Below are 18,817 nucleotides of genomic sequence, written 5' to 3' on the forward strand. Positions count from 1 at the left end.
GTACCCAATAAAAGAGCAGTGTAGTTAAGTTTACATTCAGTGCTGAGATAGACAGTTTTGGCAAAAAGGTAGACTTAATGGTTGTAGAAACTGTGAAGTGGTCTCGATTAGCAGAACACAGACTGGATTTGACTAGTAGCTAAAAAATATTATCTTAACAATATACCAGTCTCGAGTATATTCCCTTGCTAAATGTTATCAAGTCATTGAGATTTGTTTAAAAGACTTCCTCAAAAAAAGCTCTGTGATTTATCATTGTTCATTGTTAGTGATGGATTGAAGAAATTTATCTAGCTATTTAATTGTAAATTCTGTTTTGAAATTGGTTTAGTGAACCTGCACGAGTTTTAATTTGCTTTACAAATACATATCTCGTAGTTTAACTATTTTTGAAGTTATTGATTGTTCTTTCCTGGTTTTCTCAAGTTAGTAACAAGAAAATTTCTGGCACGAGGGAAAGACGATTTCCGTTATCACTCAACGACATAAATTTTGAGGCACTAAGGCTTGTAATAACGCAAGTTTGGCGATTTTTAACTATAGGACAAAAGATTTACTCGTGTCTGAATCTGAAGAATTCACGATGGAACAACAGTCGAGCAAGAGGACTTTCGAATTTGCAAACTTGCTCTCGAAGAATGGTGGTTTCAAAGGACTAGCCGAAGACACTATATACTATTAAAAATTTTCATTCAGCAGAATTGAAAATGATTCAGCCGTGGAAAAGTTAAAATGCAAGCTGAAGCAATTGCTACGTGACGAAAATGAAATGTGAAAACAAAGCGTAATGTTTTATTATTGATGATGGATATTAATCTAAACTTCCCTAATGAATGTATTGATGAGGGATATTTAGTACTAAGTATCCCTCGTCCTTATAACTGAGGAAAATACGTCAGTAAACGTCCCGATGATAAAAAAAGATCCCAAGACAACAATGTTTTTACATAAAAAGAAGCATACGAGAAAGCTGTAATTTCTTCAACATTTGCATTTGAAACATGAATGTCTTTCTAATCTGACATATTATAGGATTATGTTCAATTTTGTTCCAAGCACAATGTTCAGTTCAATACAAAAACGAAGAATTGTATATATAACATTCGGCCTCCAAGAACTTAATAAAAAATTGCATGAAGCTAGTCGCCAGTGCTCTGATTAAAAAAACTCGCAAAGTTCTTCTAAGATTCAACAGATCATTTACAAACTAGTCGAAACCTTATACTATCTGTAATATAATGATTTTATCTGTAAAATAGCTATAAAAAGGCTGTCATAACACATTTCTTTCAGAAGAGAATGAAATTAGTGTATGTCACATTCCTAAAAACAATAAAAAGCTGATGACAGTGAGAAAATGTTTGCAATTATTGCTCACAAAAAGTTCAATTGGTTTTGTGTGGTAAAATAGTTTTTCGTGTAGATGAGAAATATTCTACTATGAAAGTACATTTCAAATGGTCTCAACATATGCAAAATGACATATTAGTATCTAATTCACAGCATATATGTTTTCAATTCTACTGCTCACTCTAGGACTTGTTATGAAAATTTTCCCTGCTTATGTAACACTTCTGAAGAAAGTAAACTTTGTTACTTTATAAAATGTAAGACGTTTAACATTAACGTGATAACGTTGTGGCTACTACGCTTGATGATGTGCGCTATTTTAAGTTTTATGCTATACATTACACAAACCTTGAAACGATGAAGATCGGAAGACAAAACAGGACCACAAGTTAATCTTTCTCCAACGAATTCACCAAACCAAGTGAAGCACATGATTTAGTTGCAAACTTTTATTCCTTTTCGATTGCAAACACGTGACGAAATTTGCTTACGTTGTTGGCGTTTGTCATGTTGACATTAAAAAAGGAAAAAACAGTTAGGCCCTGCATTTCAGCCAATTTTTTTGTGTGATGCATTTCTTGTAACGCATGTTTGTTTTCCGTAATGGTGTCCATAAAAATGCATCGTCTGACCAATAGAAACACGGAGCTAGCTAATAATAGCCAATAAGCTAGATAAATATACAGCACCAAGTGGCACAGAAAGGAGGTCCTACTGTTCATTCGTTGTACCCTGACTGGTACGCCCTTCGGGTGAAAACATTGCTTGTCGTATCTACTTATAAAAATTGACTTGCAAACTTTTTGATGAAACCTTTTCCCAGATTGGATGTCCTTGAATGTCCTTGAATTTAAATTGAAAAATTAGGGGCTTATTTAAAGTACTTGAATTTATCGAAATGTGCTTGAAAGGGCTTGAACTCAAATGTTTTTCTTGAAATTTTTGTACCTCACCACACAAAATTTCTTCTCAAAATTAGAGTCGAAATCTTATCTCAACCCTTAGTTGCACAATCTTTAATCATGCATCTAGACAATCGCAAAGCCGAATCAAATAGTGTGGTATAGGTTGATGCCAGGAATTTAAAGTAATCTACTAATATGTACATGAAAACTTTCAACTTTAAGTAGCCAATTCGCTCTCGACTCATTCGAAAAGTTCTTTTGTTTTATTTTTCAAAATGCTTTTAATGTTTTTTTTAATTATGCCCTGAGTGCAATTCAAGGTCATAATTAAACTTCACTTTCACTTCAATTTCACTTTTTAAAATATCTCCTTGAAGGTCCTTCAAAAGTCCTCGAATTTCATTAAGTTAGCACATATCCTGTTTCCTAATTGTGGTCTTGACCCTCAAATATGAGTTCACACAAAACAATAAAGGTCTGTTTTCATATTTTGCCGTCACTTCATGAAATTTTTCATGAACACTGTCAATATTGCAATCACTATAACAGCAGACAAGTAATAGCATTTGAACAGTAGAGAAGCTGGCATTTGCGACAGCCATTCAGTATTCTAGTTCTAATTGCAAGATTGAGTTGCAAACTTGCTCTAATTGTTCATCATTTAATTATTCATCATCCCAATTGTTCTCATTTAGTAATGCTCTGCAAATTTTTATGCTCTAACTCACAGGAAAAGCAATAGATTTCGGAAGAATAATCACACATTTCATGTAGTGTAAAGATTTTTAAAGAAAACTCATGTAGCTATCTCATATACTCAAGAATTTGCTTTCAAATGAAATCAGTCAAGCACAACTTAACTTAATTCATAATATCCAATCGACGTTTTAGTTTAAGTCCCGCAGGCTGGCTACTCTACAGACTGCAACAGAAATAGGCCATGGACACAGACGTGAATGATTAAAGATACAAATAAATTTTTACAATTAAAAATTATCACACTATCAACATGGCACACTTCATTTTTTGATCATGATACTTTTTTCTCGTGATGTAAGCTGACAGCAGGTAGTCGTGGGAATAACAAACAGAAGCTCATTAACGCATAAATTTTAGGAATGAATGCTAATTCTCTGAATCAGAATGTGAAACTAATTTCACAAGAACATAGTTCTAAAGATAGCAAATACCATAGTGAATGGTAAAAGTAATATGATAAGTTGATAGTTCTTAATAGATAGAGTAATATAATAGATGGAACTATCAACTTATCATATTACTTTTACCATTCACTATGGTATTTGCTATCTTTAGAACTATTTTCAGATTTGTAACCACGACAAAATCTCTATTTTATTATTCACAGGAATACTTGGAAATGATGATGAAAAGGCGACAATGTTTTTAAAAAATAATAATTAAACAAGAGAACACTATTGTAAGTTTGATAAATTGCCAGTTCTGTTATATTGAAGTATTTCCCACATTTTTGTGTTCTTGGTGTGAATAAAATATAAAATTGATTGAAACTCCAGTTTCAAACATGAATTATTGAAAATTAACATTAGCATCGGTATAGCCAGCCAACAAGCTTGTTCATGTAATGTAAATATTTTTTATTTTCACTAAAAAATATGTAAAATCAACAATTTTTTTAAGAAATGAATAACGCTAAAAATTAAAAATTTACAAAGCATGACGAAATGTTTAGGCTGGCTACGCCACTGAGAATGAAGGTATAATCAAAGAAGAAGAAGAAGATTAACTTGATTTGAAATCGGCGATATTTGAGCGAGGACCCAACGTTCTTTGCAGCTATCTAGCTGTTGCAAATTGTCCATGCATATACGCCATGAAGCAATCAAATCAGTTTCTTGGTAAACGTTTTTCTTCATCAAACATTTCTCCAGCAAAATTAAAAACACCTTTAGACAAGACACCTTTAGAGTTTTCTCCCAGGCCCAGCCATGCTCTCGCATGAATTAGCAACTATCGTCATGCACAAATCTGACATAACTTAGAGCATCACATTGACTGTTTTGTTTTTCTCATTCTATTTATTTCACAGCATATAACTCAACTTGAATATGGCAGTTTACAATTGCTTAGCAACAAGTTTCAGCAAAAACTCCATAATTTAGAACAAGGACATAATAAAATATTAAATAGAGTATCCGACTACGGCTAGCTTGTGCTTTTTATGTCATTGTTTTATTTCTGTCCAAGTTTAATTATCGTCTCATTTAACGCAAATAAAACCTCATCAGTTGTTGGCTCATCTTCCCAACAGATGTCTGAAACAGTTTTTTCAAGTATGCCTGAAGCATCTGCGATTTGAAAGCCCCCTTTTTTCATGAAAAATCCTTGAAGATCACAAACCTGCCTTAAAATTTTCGACGTTTTTGGTGCCATAAAGTCTAGAAGTTTCGAAAGGTCAGCGATGGTCTTCTCTAGCCCATTTTGAGTCTCAGTATAAATCTTGACATCTTTTACAAGATCATTTATTTTCTTTATTGTTTCATATTGTTTGCCTTTAAAAAAATAATAGAGTTTCAAGAATGTGAAAAAGATTTAAAAACTACGTATTCATTAGACAAATTTCAAGATAAGAAAGAACTGAATCGAAAACGAGCAGTTATGTACGTCGCAATTATAGTTTTTCGTTCTAATGAGCATAATTGTTACACTATCAAATATTTTCTGATGATTTTACTGTTTAATTTGCTTTAGAAACTTTGTTTACATTTTGTCGTGAATTGGAAAGCTTGTCCATCACGGGAAAGAAATGCTAAAAATGTTCTAAGCTGAAAAATGTTTGAAACGCGCTATTTCACCGGAAGTGGTGTTTGTCATGTATCAAAAAATATCAAAATATCAGGGCAAGCAATAATCATTGTGTGACTTTATTTATCTTCCAGCTTGATGCATTAAAAGGCACATAAGGCATTTTATATGTGTAACTCTATCATAATAAGCATATGTGATCAGGAATATTTCACAATATAAAATTGACAAATACTTAAGGCTATCATGTTCAACTATGTTTTTATTACAAGCCAAATACCTACAATACTAATACCTCTTACCTGTGATAATATGATCACGAATGTGCTTAAACATTCCCATAGATATGTCTATCCAGCATTCTAAAAATCCACTGCAGTTAGCGGCGTTAACTTGCTCGCTCGCGCAAGTTACATTATCAATTATTGTGTGAAAATATTGTACTGTCTTTAAATCATACGTCGTTTGAATTGTTTCAAGGTTTTCCAACTCGGTCTCAATAGTTTCTCTGCATAGAGAACCATTATAAACAGGCTTCTTGCAAACCAAGAAACCAACTGACGGAACGTTTTGAATGCGACATGCAAGTTTTTCTTCTCCCGATGGTTTTTCTGAACAAAACGTATCGTAGTTGATGGAACCATTTTGACTTTCAATCTCTGCGATGGCTCTTTCAAATTCGCATGCTTCATTCATCATGAGGAATTCGACTGTCGAAAATAACAGAACTGTGATGATACAGAAACGTTTTTTTGATTCCATCTGTTTTGCTGAGATAGAAAGACATCAATTTAAAAACATACATTTTATACATTTGTAAAGATTATAAACATTTACTAACACAATTATAGTTACAACAAACACAGAGTGATAAATAACAGGAACAAATCAAGTTAGGGTGTTTTAAATAAACTCTTAATACAACTGAACAACAATAAAGGCGGCGGAAGATGTTTTACCTTGGGGAGGGGGCTCAATAACAAAAAATGTCTTGTTAGGGACGTGGCATTATGACCTTCGTAGTTGTAGTTGTCGAACTCACAAATAATATAATTTTTTGCTTTTCTTGCTTCGGACCGACTAGGGTAAAAGCTATTTATTTATTTTAGACTATTTTACACAATATTACCATTGCATTTAAGCCTTGTTCTAATTACAAATTTGGCGCAATTTTTATTTCCAGTATTAACTTACACTACTTCAAGTAAACGAAAGTCTATAGAAGAAGCAAGCTTTCAAAATGGCTTTCAGTATTTAAGAGTCCGTCTATGTCGATGATTTTCCCTTGTCAAACATTAACATATATTATGGAAAAAGTTTGAAGAAGGTGACTCTGATTCGGGGGATTTTGACCCCCCATCTGAATTATTTGGGGCTGCAGGCCCCTAAGCATCCTCCCTTTTCCGCCTATGTCGACGATTTTCCCTTGTCAAGCATAAACAAATATTACGGATTACGGGGAAAATATTGAAGAAAGTAGCTCTTTCATTGGGGGAGGGGGAGCTTAGCCTCCATCTGAATTATTGTGTGTGCTTCAGTCCCCTTAGCTCTACCCATTTCCGCCGCCACTGTACAACAAGATATTGGACACAAATATTTCACCTGATATTACGAGATAAGAACCATGCATGCCTTGGTATTACAAAAAATCTCAATTGATAATTAACACCTATATAATTGAGATTTCATGAAACATAAGAAATAAACTACAGACACAAAAAAGAACAGATTCCTGTCAGGTTAAATCAAAAATACCAGATATTATGACATAGTTACTACCTTAATACGAAAAAAGTGAAAAAAAATGAAAAATAATAACGTACCTTTTCTAAAGTGTTTGAAATGATTTGAAGTGATAATAGCGATAATATACCTTAACAAGAAATAGAATATATATGTCAATTCTACCTGTTGAGAGCCAATGAAGCGTGAACTTAGAAACGGGGAACCAGTCAGCGAGGGAAATGTTTGCAGGCGAGTAGGAAGCACGTGACACTTGGGGGCACAAGATTTTTGTTCAGTTTTTCATTTCAAAAGGACACCTTTTTTGTAAAAAGGAGCACGTTTCATTTAAAAAAAGGGCACTATTTTATATTAAATTTGAAAACAAGGGTGACAAATTCGAGGTGACAAATTTCAATATCACCTTAAAGAGAGCAATCGCCATGATGAATGGACTGAAATCAAATAAAAAACGACGAAACCCAAGATAAAACCGAGAAAAAAATAAAGAGTTCTGAAAAGAACTGTTTAATAAATTTAAGACACTGTGCATTTCGTCAGACAACTCGTCAGGTGTCAACGTCTGCTATCTGTTAAGGGTGAATCAACTGGTATATATATATATATATATATATGACTGGTTTTGATGATAATTCATCCAGTATGGGAGATGAGTCATGAGCATGTGCAACTCATCTGCTCTCGAGTTTTCTCAAAGGTCTCCTCCTTGCTTTGCATAAGCCCGTGCAAACACAGTAAACATCTTTTATTTTTTAATTGCAGTGGAAGTTAAAAATAAAATGAATATATATATTGTATGAATTGTACTTCTAAGGTTCACTAGGCTAGCACATCAGACAAGATTTGTGTCTTGTGCAATTAGACTTAGTCCATCAGTTTTGTTGATTTTCAACATTTTCTACAAAAATAAAAGTCTTGGATTTATTGATAAAGATGAAATTTATAAACTGTTGCAAATGTGGTCAGAAATTTTACACTTCCATTGCTGTGTTGCCTATTGAAAAAAAGTCTCCATCTATGTTTATCTCTTTGCCTTAGGATATGGTACAAATTTAGACACATCGACTTGTCTGATATAATGAGAAAATTTAATTGTCCTTATTAGAGAAAAAAAAACAGTCATTGTTTATATCTGACGGACCTATACATTTAGTATGCCAACTTTCGAGTGAAACAATTTTTTTCCAGCTGAGGAAAATACAAAAGGTGAAAAAATGTCACACTTTGCCCCCAAGCCACGCTATAGGAAGTGAAAGAGTGTCACACTTTACCCCCAAGCCACGGACTAAGACGAAAAAAGTGTCGCACTTTGCCCCCACGTGACGCTATAAGACGACAAAAATGTTGCACTTTGTCCCGAGGCTACGCTATTAGACAAGAAAAAGTGTCGTGCTATAAGACGAAAGCTAATCTTTCCCTGGTTTATGGCGTACTGTGAACACGATTTTGTATTTTTCAACAGCGCATCAAAATATTGTTACATTGAAGATAAATAATAATATGACCTTTGATAAAGCATAAAGAAAGTTACATTAAGGATTTTAAATAAATGTTGCAAAAGAAATGAAGACGTTCAAAAATAATATTAATGAAAATGTCCGTCCAGACGCTGTGTTTTTTCTAAGTCCATTTATAATTTCTTCTAGTCCGTTTAGAACTCTTTCAGTTGTTGGTTCACCGTCAAAACATTGATCATTTAAGCCCATATTTTCTTTTATTTCTGGTGTATCAGCAACTAGAAAGCCGCCTTTTTTCAGAAAAAATCCTTGAAGATCACAAATCTGCTTGTACATTGTATTTCCCGTGGTCGGTTTCATGAACGCCAAAATTTTTTCAATGTCGTTGATGGTTATGTTTAGTCCTTGTGGCGTAGTTATTTTTTTAACTTCTTGAACAAGTTTCTTTATGGTTCCTAATAATATAGAAAAGATATCCTTTGATAAAAAAAATTTTTGATGTTAAAATTCTTAGATTATATTTTGCTGTTGTCTGTGCAGTTACAAAATCTGACGTAAAATCAATCTGTTAAGACCAGACTAGCAACAATCCCTGGAATGGGTTTTTTTGTGTATTTATGCTTTTCAAACTTGCCTACTGTTTCAACTAAATGTTGTTTATAGTTTTCATTTGCTCAATGTAAGAATGAATTTTACATAAGTCAAACTTTTGCTATTCCTTTTCTTGTTGTATTGAACGCTTATCTAATTTATGAACAGCAATCCATGTGTCTGTACATTTATAGGTCATCGCACCAGAGAACAAAACCAAAAGAAGACATAATGCAAGTGTTTGAAATGTGAATGAAAGAAATATCAGTAGCAGTGGAATTCAAGAAGTAGAAATGAAGAGGATAGCTGGCGACAGTATTTACAGTGCATAGGATTAACAATCTAGTGCCATCGAGAATAACAAAAAAGATGAAGGAAGCAGGTTCAGGCAATATGTATGGCGTAAAAAACGGAACGCGCATAAATTGACTGAGTTTTAAATAATTAGGCTGAAACTATTATCCACAATGATGCAACAAGCATTCACAAACAGTTTAATGAACTAAACAGTTTTGCGTCTCTAGGATTTTATAGAGCTTGCACAGTATTGGCTAAAGCAAAACAAGTCAAAAATACTGTCATATACTGACTTTCATCACAAATTAATTACACAAAAACTTTTTAACTTAGTTATAAGAACCACCAAAATGTAACAATATTTTCAACTTTTTTAAGTTTCAACGAGCATGAGCAAACTAACATGTAACTTAACTAACCAGGCAAAACAAATAGCTGTTGCAGACAAAAATTATCTCATGCAGATTTTATTTAATGCATACATAATTAATTATTTGAGCGGGTTCCGATTCTACTATAAAGACAGTGGTAGTGAGGAAAAGACGATAGAATTAGAGTTGGAGGTTGCAAAGACGAGTATGCTGAAATTCATTTAAGATTAACACAACTAGACAGATAAGAAAACAAGAATGTCATAGGCAGACCATCTGTCACAAATTTTGGAGAAAAAGCTTGAGAGGCCAGAGAAAAATTGAATACGAAACAGAATTCATTAAGCAAGCTTGCTAAGCCCTTGATCATAAGACTTTTGATCAAGGGGAAAACAGGATTATGGCACAATGAAAAATAACAAAACACGATTAATCATACATTTAGGAACGCACAAAAAGATTCGCTTCTCATATTTACCATATAGTATGTGATTACGAGGTTTCTTGAACTCCCCTAGAGTTTTGTCAATCCAGCATTCTAGAAATCCACTGCATGTATTATTACTTGCTGTGCCACATGATACGTTTTCAAATGTCTTATTATGTACGTCCACTGTTTTTAAGTGATATTTCCTTTGAAGTTCTAAAATATTTTTCAACTCAGACTCAATAACCTCTTTACATGAAGTATTGTCTTTATAGAATGGCCTCTTGCAAACCAGGAAAGCAACTGAAGGTACTTTTCCAATACGGCATGCAAGTTTGTTGCTCCCTGATGATTTTCACCGCAGAACGTGGGTATAGTTAATAAACCATGTCGTTGGTTTTCTATCTCTTTAATGGCACTATTGAAATTACATTGTGTGATTGTGAGGATTTTATTCGTCCAAATCAATAGAAATGTGATGATAGGGAAAATTTTGTTTGATTCCATTGGTTTTCTAAGATAAATAAAAAAACAGAAAATATTTCATACATTGAAAATAATATAGAAATTCGATATATGCATTTTTGAAGGAAAACTTGCCCGGAATACATGACATTTTTAAGTAGTCGCATACATTATACTAATTTATTTAAAATTAATTTACTTTGTTTGGGAGTGTATCTGTTGCATATTTTGCATGCACTTTGTATCCTTCCCCAAAATGACGAAAAATTTATAATCAAGCAGATATGACGTCACAAACTTTTCTTTTATGACGTGCTATAGACACTTGGATTCTTACGCAACGGCTACAATTTCCGCTAAGATATTTTACACACAGTGGAAAGTGAACAAACTTTTGATGCTAAATGCGATATCAGAGAGTTCATTTTTACTGTGTCGATGCGAAGATCTTGTTTTCGAAACTGATGACTTGGTAAACATTACAAAATTTTATTTTCGTTTTGACATTTCACAAGTCTCATCGCAATATATGATGACAAATAAGTAAAGATATGCTAATTATTTAAACTATTACAGCTGTTGGTTTTCAAAATTCGAATCCTTTCTTCCTATAATGACGCACATTTTCTAAAAATTAAATGCTCAGATAATGTCATATCAAAAATAAAATTTGTATTTGTATCGAAAAAATGGTCCAAAATGGCTGTTGATAGAGTTTGCATCAGTAAATATGAATTATACGATAGCACTAATATTATACACCAGGGTGCATTCTGTGTAACTCGTACGCCTGACATGCGTCAACACAATCTTTTTACGCCAACACAAGCTAAACTTCACTCTATTTACGTTCAGTCGAGGTACATATTGACCCTTCCCGCAGTAAATTTAATTAATTTATGGACAAAGCATGAATTATACTTTAGCATTAAATCATCTATGAGTTATCCTTATGATCTGGTCTTTACTTATGTTAGTAATGCATGTACTTTACAATAAACCACAGCGCCATTATTACGCCAGGCAAACATTTGTATGCCTTGACGGCAAGCTGTGTTAAACTGCACGTCGGCATCTCCGCACTTTAGTGCACAGATTGCACCCTGGTAATTGTAGTGATAAAAGACATATTAACAGCAATAATTCAGTAAACATTTGCTCACATCGAAAACTTAGACGACATGAGGTTCTCGTTGTTAATACAAATGCACATAGTCTTTTTGAAAGTCTATAAGCAAAGGGAGAGATCACACTACGCACTTGTTTGGACGATCATACTGAAATTTCTCATGGCATTAAATGTCTGAACTCACACCAAATGCCCGGCTGGTATCTAAATGACTTCAAATAAGTTCTCGATTGTTTCATAGAGTATTTGTCATACCAAAATTTAAGTCTTTTTTACCACTTCACATTTTCATACAAAATTTAACACGGCGCACGATCTACAGTAACTCATTAAAACTCCTATGTACCCTGAAATAATAATATGTGAACCTACTGACGTTGTTGCTAATAACGTTTGCAATATGTCATATTATACGGTCAATTACACAAACCTTGAAACGATGACGATCTCAAGACAAACACGAAGAATACAAAGATAGTACCACAGAAAAATTTCCAACGAATACACACTGCTAACTGATGCAAAGGCTTTTTAAAAGCTCACTAACATGTATTTAAATAAACAAATATTTTAGGTAACTCTATTGCGGAACACAAGCCTATTCATTATCATATCCCACTAATTAGCATTAAAATGAAATTTATGATATATTGCTGACATTTGTGCATGAAATAAACAATACTTTTCTTTCAATAAAGGAGTATTGCCAAACCAATGATATTGGTAATTTGAAGTAGGTGTCATCAATCATCATCGGTTTTCACGATATGACCTTGAATGCCGTTTCAGTCTTGCATGTTTTTTGTCAATGCAAATGCCAGAATGAGCTGCGGGAATGCTATGTTCCCAGAGCAACCGGATGAGGTGTGTTTCATACATATATTCATAATGGTACATATGTTTTTCCGCTCAAACCAATGATACAAATGAACTATAATAAAGCTAAATTTCCTATTGCTCAAAGTAAGATTTTATAGAGCTGTCAGCTGTAGTTTAGTTTGAAGGACAAGGACAGGCGTGGCGATTTTGCTTAAAAATTGCGTCGACCATATACGTCACTACCAAGTTTGGTGACACACACAGATCAATATTTTATGAATGCTGTTGTTCACATCAGCCGTCGTGGGCGGTCACAATGTTTGAACTTCCTCGAAGATTGATTGCAATCACAAATGTTTTAACAGGATAAGAGCAGTGTATAAGAACTTCAGTTCCATATGCGTTAAAATACTTCTTTGCGATAAGATCAGGTCGTAGCCAGAGCAATAATTGGGAGGGGGTAATTATTCATATATTCATTTTATAATCCATGAAAAATGACTTCACTCCATTGAATGATTCCCTATTGTTGGAGTATCTTACATCTATGAAGACTGTTGGTCTCTCTTGTTGCACACACGGCAAAAACGAAAATGACCATTTTTAAGGTACAATACAATCCATACAATGTGTAACCGCACATCCTGTGTCCCAAGTGCAGGGTACTATATATATATATATTAAGTTTAATGATTGGTAATCCAGGCATATTTAATGTATAAAAATAATAGTCTTTCCAGATTGTATAAAATGATTTTATTGAGCTTTCAACTCGGTGCTTCGAGCCTTCATCAGAAAGACATATATCTTATATATATTTGAAAATTGGTAACCCAGGCATATTATGATAATCCAGAGAATCCTTATCATTATCATATATCTTATATATATTATAAAGAGACGTTCACCGCTTTCGCTTAGCGCAAAGCTCACCTTTATAGGTTTGAGCGCTCTGATGACTCTACAATACAATCCATACAATGTGTAACCGTACGTCCTGTGTCCCAAGTGCAGGAGTCACCATTTTAATATGGTGATAGCCGGGAGGGCACATTGTTATACACTTTGTATTATATATATATATATTTATTTTAAAATCATTAATATTATCAAAATATGCCTGGGTTACCAATTTTTAAATATATTAAATCGACATATGGGATGGATACCCTCAGAATAACGAGAAAGTGGGAATTATTCACACGCAAAGAAATATCGACATTAGAGCAACTACACTTCATACAAAATCTTTGTAAATAATATATTCTTACATTCTGACGAAGGCTCGAAGCACCGAGTTAAAAGCTTAATAAAAAATTTCAAAATAAAAATCCAGAGAATCCTTAATATTATCATAATATGCCTGGGTTACCAATTTTCAAATATATATATACATATATTTTTTAATCAAAGTGCACCAAAAATTATCTAAAAAAATTCTCACTTAATCTTGTTTTAATGTATTTATTGAAATATCCATAACGTTCAGAAGTGCTCACATCATACCCATGTTATAGTTACAATAAGGGCGCACCACGCGGCAATAAAATCTTGTTTTTTATGCATGATTTTGCATAATAAATTACATGGCTACGCACTATATTGATAAATAGATCACTGAAAGTATCAGTTTATTTGTTTGCCTAGTTTTCACTTTAACGTTTTCCTTTTATGATCCCAAGCTTCAAACTGCTAAATTAGTCTTGCTTTGATTACATTTAATATTTTAACAATCAGTTGTTTCGGACGGTATTTTTTCTTTAGCCAATTTACACCAATGTCCATCACTTTCGTATCCCGTATTACCGTAACGGCTTTTATGATCCTCTCCACACGCAACACCAACGTCGTTGGCCTTTGATAAACTGCTGGAACATTGTTCAAGAGTGCTGTACCAAGTGCAACCACCTACAGGCCCAAAACACTCTATATCTTTTTTGCCCTCTTGTTGAACTGCAACATGATCGCCTGCGGGATTCGCAACACAAAACCGAAAAGAAATAGGTCCATCTAAACAGAACCAAAATTTAATGTCAGTAACTAAATAACTATAAATTAGATAAAAAATGCCACATTTCCCTCCCATTTCTCAGCATTCAAAAAGTCCTTTTCAGTTATTGACTTAAGGTTCAAAGATGTGTAATTAATTGGTATCATGTTGACTCTTGAAAATAAAACCATATATAAATAAGAAAGACACTGCAAAAGGAGAGTTGTTAAGAAGTTTTTTTGCCAATGAAACTGTTTTTAAAAATTGTATATAAGAACTCAAACAAACAATACAAATGTCAAATTTCAGTAGAAAAGCTGTAGAATTAGTCAATACTTAAATTTTCGTACTGCATGCTCATACAATTAGGTAGCAAATATATTTTTGTTAAGATTATGATAAAAGTCTGAAAAAGGGATTGAATTGTCTAGAGTGCTTAAACGGCTGTATCTCTAGATGCATCCAACAATTTGAAAAGAATTTGAAATGTCAATTAAGCGCACTAAAACAATGGTAATTCTCAGAAAATGCACACCTTGGCAGGTTTTATAAAAACCACGCTCCTTTGCTGACCAATCCATTGTTGTGTTGTGTTGAATTGCTAATTTGACAGTTGATCTCAAGCTCTTTTACCGCAGCAACAAGATAGTTGAAGCCAACACATTGCTTCTGTTCAAGACATTTTATAGAACATTGAATCTCATTGTGAACGACATGACTTGAAATGATAACTTCTGGTGCTAGAGCTTCACCTTTTTGCAATGAAAAACAGAAGAATATATATGTAGCTAGATAAAAAGCATGCTACTTTCCTGTCCAGAATTGATACATTAGGCTACAAATGTTGTTCCGAGAATTTTTGCAAAAAGTACAAATGTATGCTTTTTATGTTCACAAATGTTATACGACTACCAGTGTTAACAGTCTTTCGCTTAACATACTCCTTACCTTTAAAAAATCCATAAAGTAAGAAAGTAGTAAGTTTATTTCTATTATTTTGCTGATGAAAATCAAATTCATTGTTTTGTGTCAATTAAAAACAGGACAATACAAATTGAGGTGTGTCGGTACAATAGCTACATTAAATATAAAAACGCGTACGATTTATTACACCTGCAAATGTTTTAGAGGTTTTATATATACCTTTAATATTACAAACGTACCGTTATCTTTCACTTTCCTAAAAAATTTTTCACGAAATGCCTCATTTGATGCGTTACAAGCAACATTTATAAGAACAAAAACAAAAATATACGTAGCCATTTTTAGTGAACTATACTATGACTTCAAATATGACAAGTGCTTTCTCATTTCAAAATATACAACTATGAAATGAAGAACGTATTGCACTTTTCACATGTATGTGAATTTTACATAAATTGTGCGACGTGGACATTGCACAATTAAGCCTTGCTTTCCAAACGAATGCCTGTCTTATTTTGAGTGAAATGTCTATTTTATAAAATTCATTTCAGAATTTTCGCTTACATTGGAGAAGGTCACATATAGCTAAAAATTTTGTTCATGAATGCAAACTATCTTACACAAACGTTTTCATACTAGTTAAGATAGAAAAAAATGTGAGGATGACTAAGTAAAACCATAAATATTTTTGTTTTAGTAAGCTTTTAGCTATGGAGAGTTTGCAGGTGAAAAGGAACCATGTTGGGGTAGTACATCAAAAGACCGATGCTAAACAGAGCATGAAATTAGCATGAATTCTTTTCACTATATGAGATTTTCCCCAAAATGACAACTGATAAAAACACTCTTTCAACAAATCCCTTTATTCGTTATAGCTCTATCATTGAATTGACCATGAATCAATTTTCGTTTTCATATTATTGACGATATAAGCTTTTTTTCTTGTCTCATTTTCTTGTTCTATGCACTAAGCGATCATTCTATAAAAGGGAGGTATTGCTTCAGGTGAACTACAGTATTAATTGGCTAGAAACATTTCGAGTGTACATTAATCACCCGTATTAAACTGGGGGTCATGCTTCTAATATTGCAGGCAACTTAAATATAGAAAATATATGACCTGCTTGCCTAAAACGTTTTGCTTCGCTTTTATGCTCCATTAACTACCGACAACAAGCAAGTTCTTGTTAACAAGAGCTTCAAATGTGATTAATAATACATAAAAGCACTTGCTGTAAAAAAAGATGTATACATAGACCTTTCCATAAAATATTTATCAGTTTAAAATTTTAATGAGCTTAAATACCATTTTCAAATAACAAGCACTTCTTATAGGCATAAGGTTTTTCTAATAAAAGTCATCTTCAAATACATTCACACCATAAACTTACAAATTTTATAATCTATTTTACACGCAATGAAAAGGATGTATTGTATCGCTAATTGGGGAGGGGGCTCTTGTTCATATATGCATGATATGCTGTGTTAAGTTCTTTTGAAATGTATTGTTATCTACGGATTTATAACATGCATATATGAATAAGAGCCCCCTCCTCCCAAATAGCGATAGCAATACATCCCTGGCAATGAATTGTTATATACAAAACTTGGTGGGTGAAAAATGCGTATGATATGAAAATCTTTGGCGAAAATTGCCTATAGCTATAAATCTATTAATTTGATGCAAGAGTTTTGATGAAAAATAGAAGTTTTTGCTTTCTATTGTGAAGACAGTAAAAAAATAAACTATGCACATCTAATTTCAAAAAGGGCTTGCTTTGGCATATGTTAATCCATTCCTTAAAATTTTAGACTTAATTCTCTCTCAGGTTTTCCCACTTTTTGCTTAGCGCAAATTTCTATTAAATTCTATCAAGCCATAAAATGTCATCGAGAAATACATGAATAAACGTTTGGATGAACTTAAAAATTTACAATAAAATGTCATCAAGAAATACATGCATAAACGTTTGGATGAACTTAAAAATTTAGAATAAAATGTCATCAAGAAATACATGAATAAACGTTTGGATGAACTTAAAAATTTACAATAAAATGTCATCAAGAAATACATGAATAAACGTTTGGATGAACTTAAAAATTTACAATCTAAGCTAAGACGCAATGAAATTGTCACATAAAAAACTTGCCGTGTGAAGGCATTGTTATCAAAGCATTTTACAGTAAAATGCGTTGTAAAAATTTTTGTCTCACAGCAATTTTTACAGCTTTAAAACACCACAACAAATGAATAACAAAACCAATGAGACATTAACTCATGGAAATTGCACCGTCCCTGTAGACGACCATTCTTTGTACCATGTAGCACAGTTTTGCTAATGAAGAAAGACTCAATAACAACTTTAGCGACATTTCTAAGTCAGAGGTTTTACTACTTTCTACCAGAGAAGTGATTCATGTATGTTTGTGTGGTGGGCTACAACAAGAGAGGAAGAGTCAAATATTAGACGTTTTGGCAGACCGTACATCTCCGGAATTTAAAAATGGTCTTAAAAGAGCAAATACCAATAAGATTGTGAATGGTCAAAATAATTACATATTAGTTCTTAAAAGGAGCATTTAAAACCAAAGCACAAGCCCAAAAATTCTAAAAGAACTGTTTCTAAAGCTAAAAGACACAAAAGCATTTCGGCATAGAGATGAACTTTTTCTTACTATTATAAGTAATGCATGTTTCTGTAGTTCTCATTTAGCAGATGTTGACACCCGATGAGTATTTGACACCTGATGACCAGTTCTTTTAGAATTACTAGGATAGTATTCTGGTTTTAAACAGTTCTTTTAAGAACTATCATGTTATTATTTTAACCATTCAACATGGTATTTGCTTTTAAGCGTGCAGTCTTGTGATGAACCGTTCATACGAATGCCTACGTTCAATTTCATCAAGCTATTTTCAACCTGGCGTCTTGTTTCTCCTTTGTCATACTTTATTTTGTTTCACTGTTGGAAGTTTCATTTTCAAGTAGTTCTTCTACCTCAATCCACGACATATAATATTTTCATAAATGTTACAGCATTGTTTATGCGCAAAATATGTAGATACAAAGTTATAGAGAAAAATAAAAACATCTTTAACTGTGTTACGAGTGACGTAACAAAGTGTTGATGAGTTTGATATGCATTTGTCGAAACAAACTTAAAAAGACAAAAAGCATGCAAGAAATATATGATTGAAAACTTGCTCAGCGCATCTAGTAGCATCAATTTCAGAGCTCACCCCCTCACAAATTAATTGAGAATTTATCTGAGCATGTTTCATGGAGTAAATAGCTTCCTCAGTCACAAAGTTTCACATAAATCATTAAGCAGACTGAGCATGAGCAGTCTGATTGAACTTGTGCAGTTGATTTTATCAGCTGCCCAGGTTCATGGTAATGGAAGGACCAACTGCATCTATCAGCACCGATTTTGAAGTAATAGCTTGCTTAGTAAGAATTTAATAGAGAAATTATCTACACATGCGCTCGAGCATGTGCATTCCACTCGACTAATTGTTTATAGTCATGGCAACGACTAACTATATGTACTTGTACGACTTTTG

At 33.2% G+C, this 18,817-nt stretch overlaps 2 protein-coding genes and 2 long non-coding RNA genes across 5 annotated transcripts; 1 reads left to right on the forward strand and 3 right to left on the reverse strand.

The window, feature by feature from the left end:
• Positions 1-4,292: 4,292 nt before the first annotated feature.
• Positions 4,293-6,923, reverse strand: LOC124454246. Of its 2 annotated transcripts, none has more exons than XM_047005063.1 (3): positions 6,863-6,923; positions 5,342-5,809; positions 4,293-4,786 (listed from the first exon to the last, which is right to left on the reverse strand). In XM_047005063.1, exons 2-3 carry the CDS (start codon positions 5,799-5,801, stop codon positions 4,467-4,469), a joined length of 780 nt encoding a protein of 259 aa, XP_046861019.1. In that variant the 5' UTR covers positions 5,802-5,809; positions 6,863-6,923; the 3' UTR covers positions 4,293-4,466. The 2 variants fall into 2 exon arrangements, with proteins under 2 accessions (XP_046861019.1, XP_046861018.1); XM_047005062.1 differs by lacking the exon at positions 6,863-6,923 and adding an exon at positions 6,642-6,689.
• A 925-nt stretch (positions 6,924-7,848) lies between these two features.
• On the reverse strand, positions 7,849-10,280 carry LOC124454124 (the record flags this gene model as incomplete). Its single annotated transcript, XM_047004932.1, has 2 exons — positions 7,849-8,694; positions 9,977-10,280. Coding segments are annotated over 2 exons (675 nt in total), but the record flags the coding sequence as incomplete, so codon positions are not given.
• Positions 10,281-12,869: 2,589 nt separating this feature from the next.
• LOC124454473 lies at positions 12,870-14,545 on the forward strand. The gene is made up of 2 exons (XR_006951462.1): positions 12,870-12,946; positions 14,103-14,545. It is a non-coding gene; the product is annotated as an uncharacterized LOC124454473 (long non-coding RNA).
• LOC124454471 lies at positions 13,789-15,600 on the reverse strand. The gene is made up of 3 exons (XR_006951461.1): positions 15,492-15,600; positions 14,864-15,080; positions 13,789-14,348 (listed from the first exon to the last, which is right to left on the reverse strand). It is a non-coding gene; the product is annotated as an uncharacterized LOC124454471 (long non-coding RNA).
• Between the last annotated feature and the right edge of the window lie 3,217 nt (positions 15,601-18,817).

Source organism: Xenia sp. Carnegie-2017, unplaced genomic scaffold, assembly GCF_021976095.1.
Source record: "Xenia sp. Carnegie-2017 unplaced genomic scaffold, XeniaSp_v1 HiC_scaffold_3, whole genome shotgun sequence".
NCBI classification, from domain to species: domain Eukaryota; kingdom Metazoa; phylum Cnidaria; class Anthozoa; order Malacalcyonacea; family Xeniidae; genus Xenia; species Xenia sp. Carnegie-2017.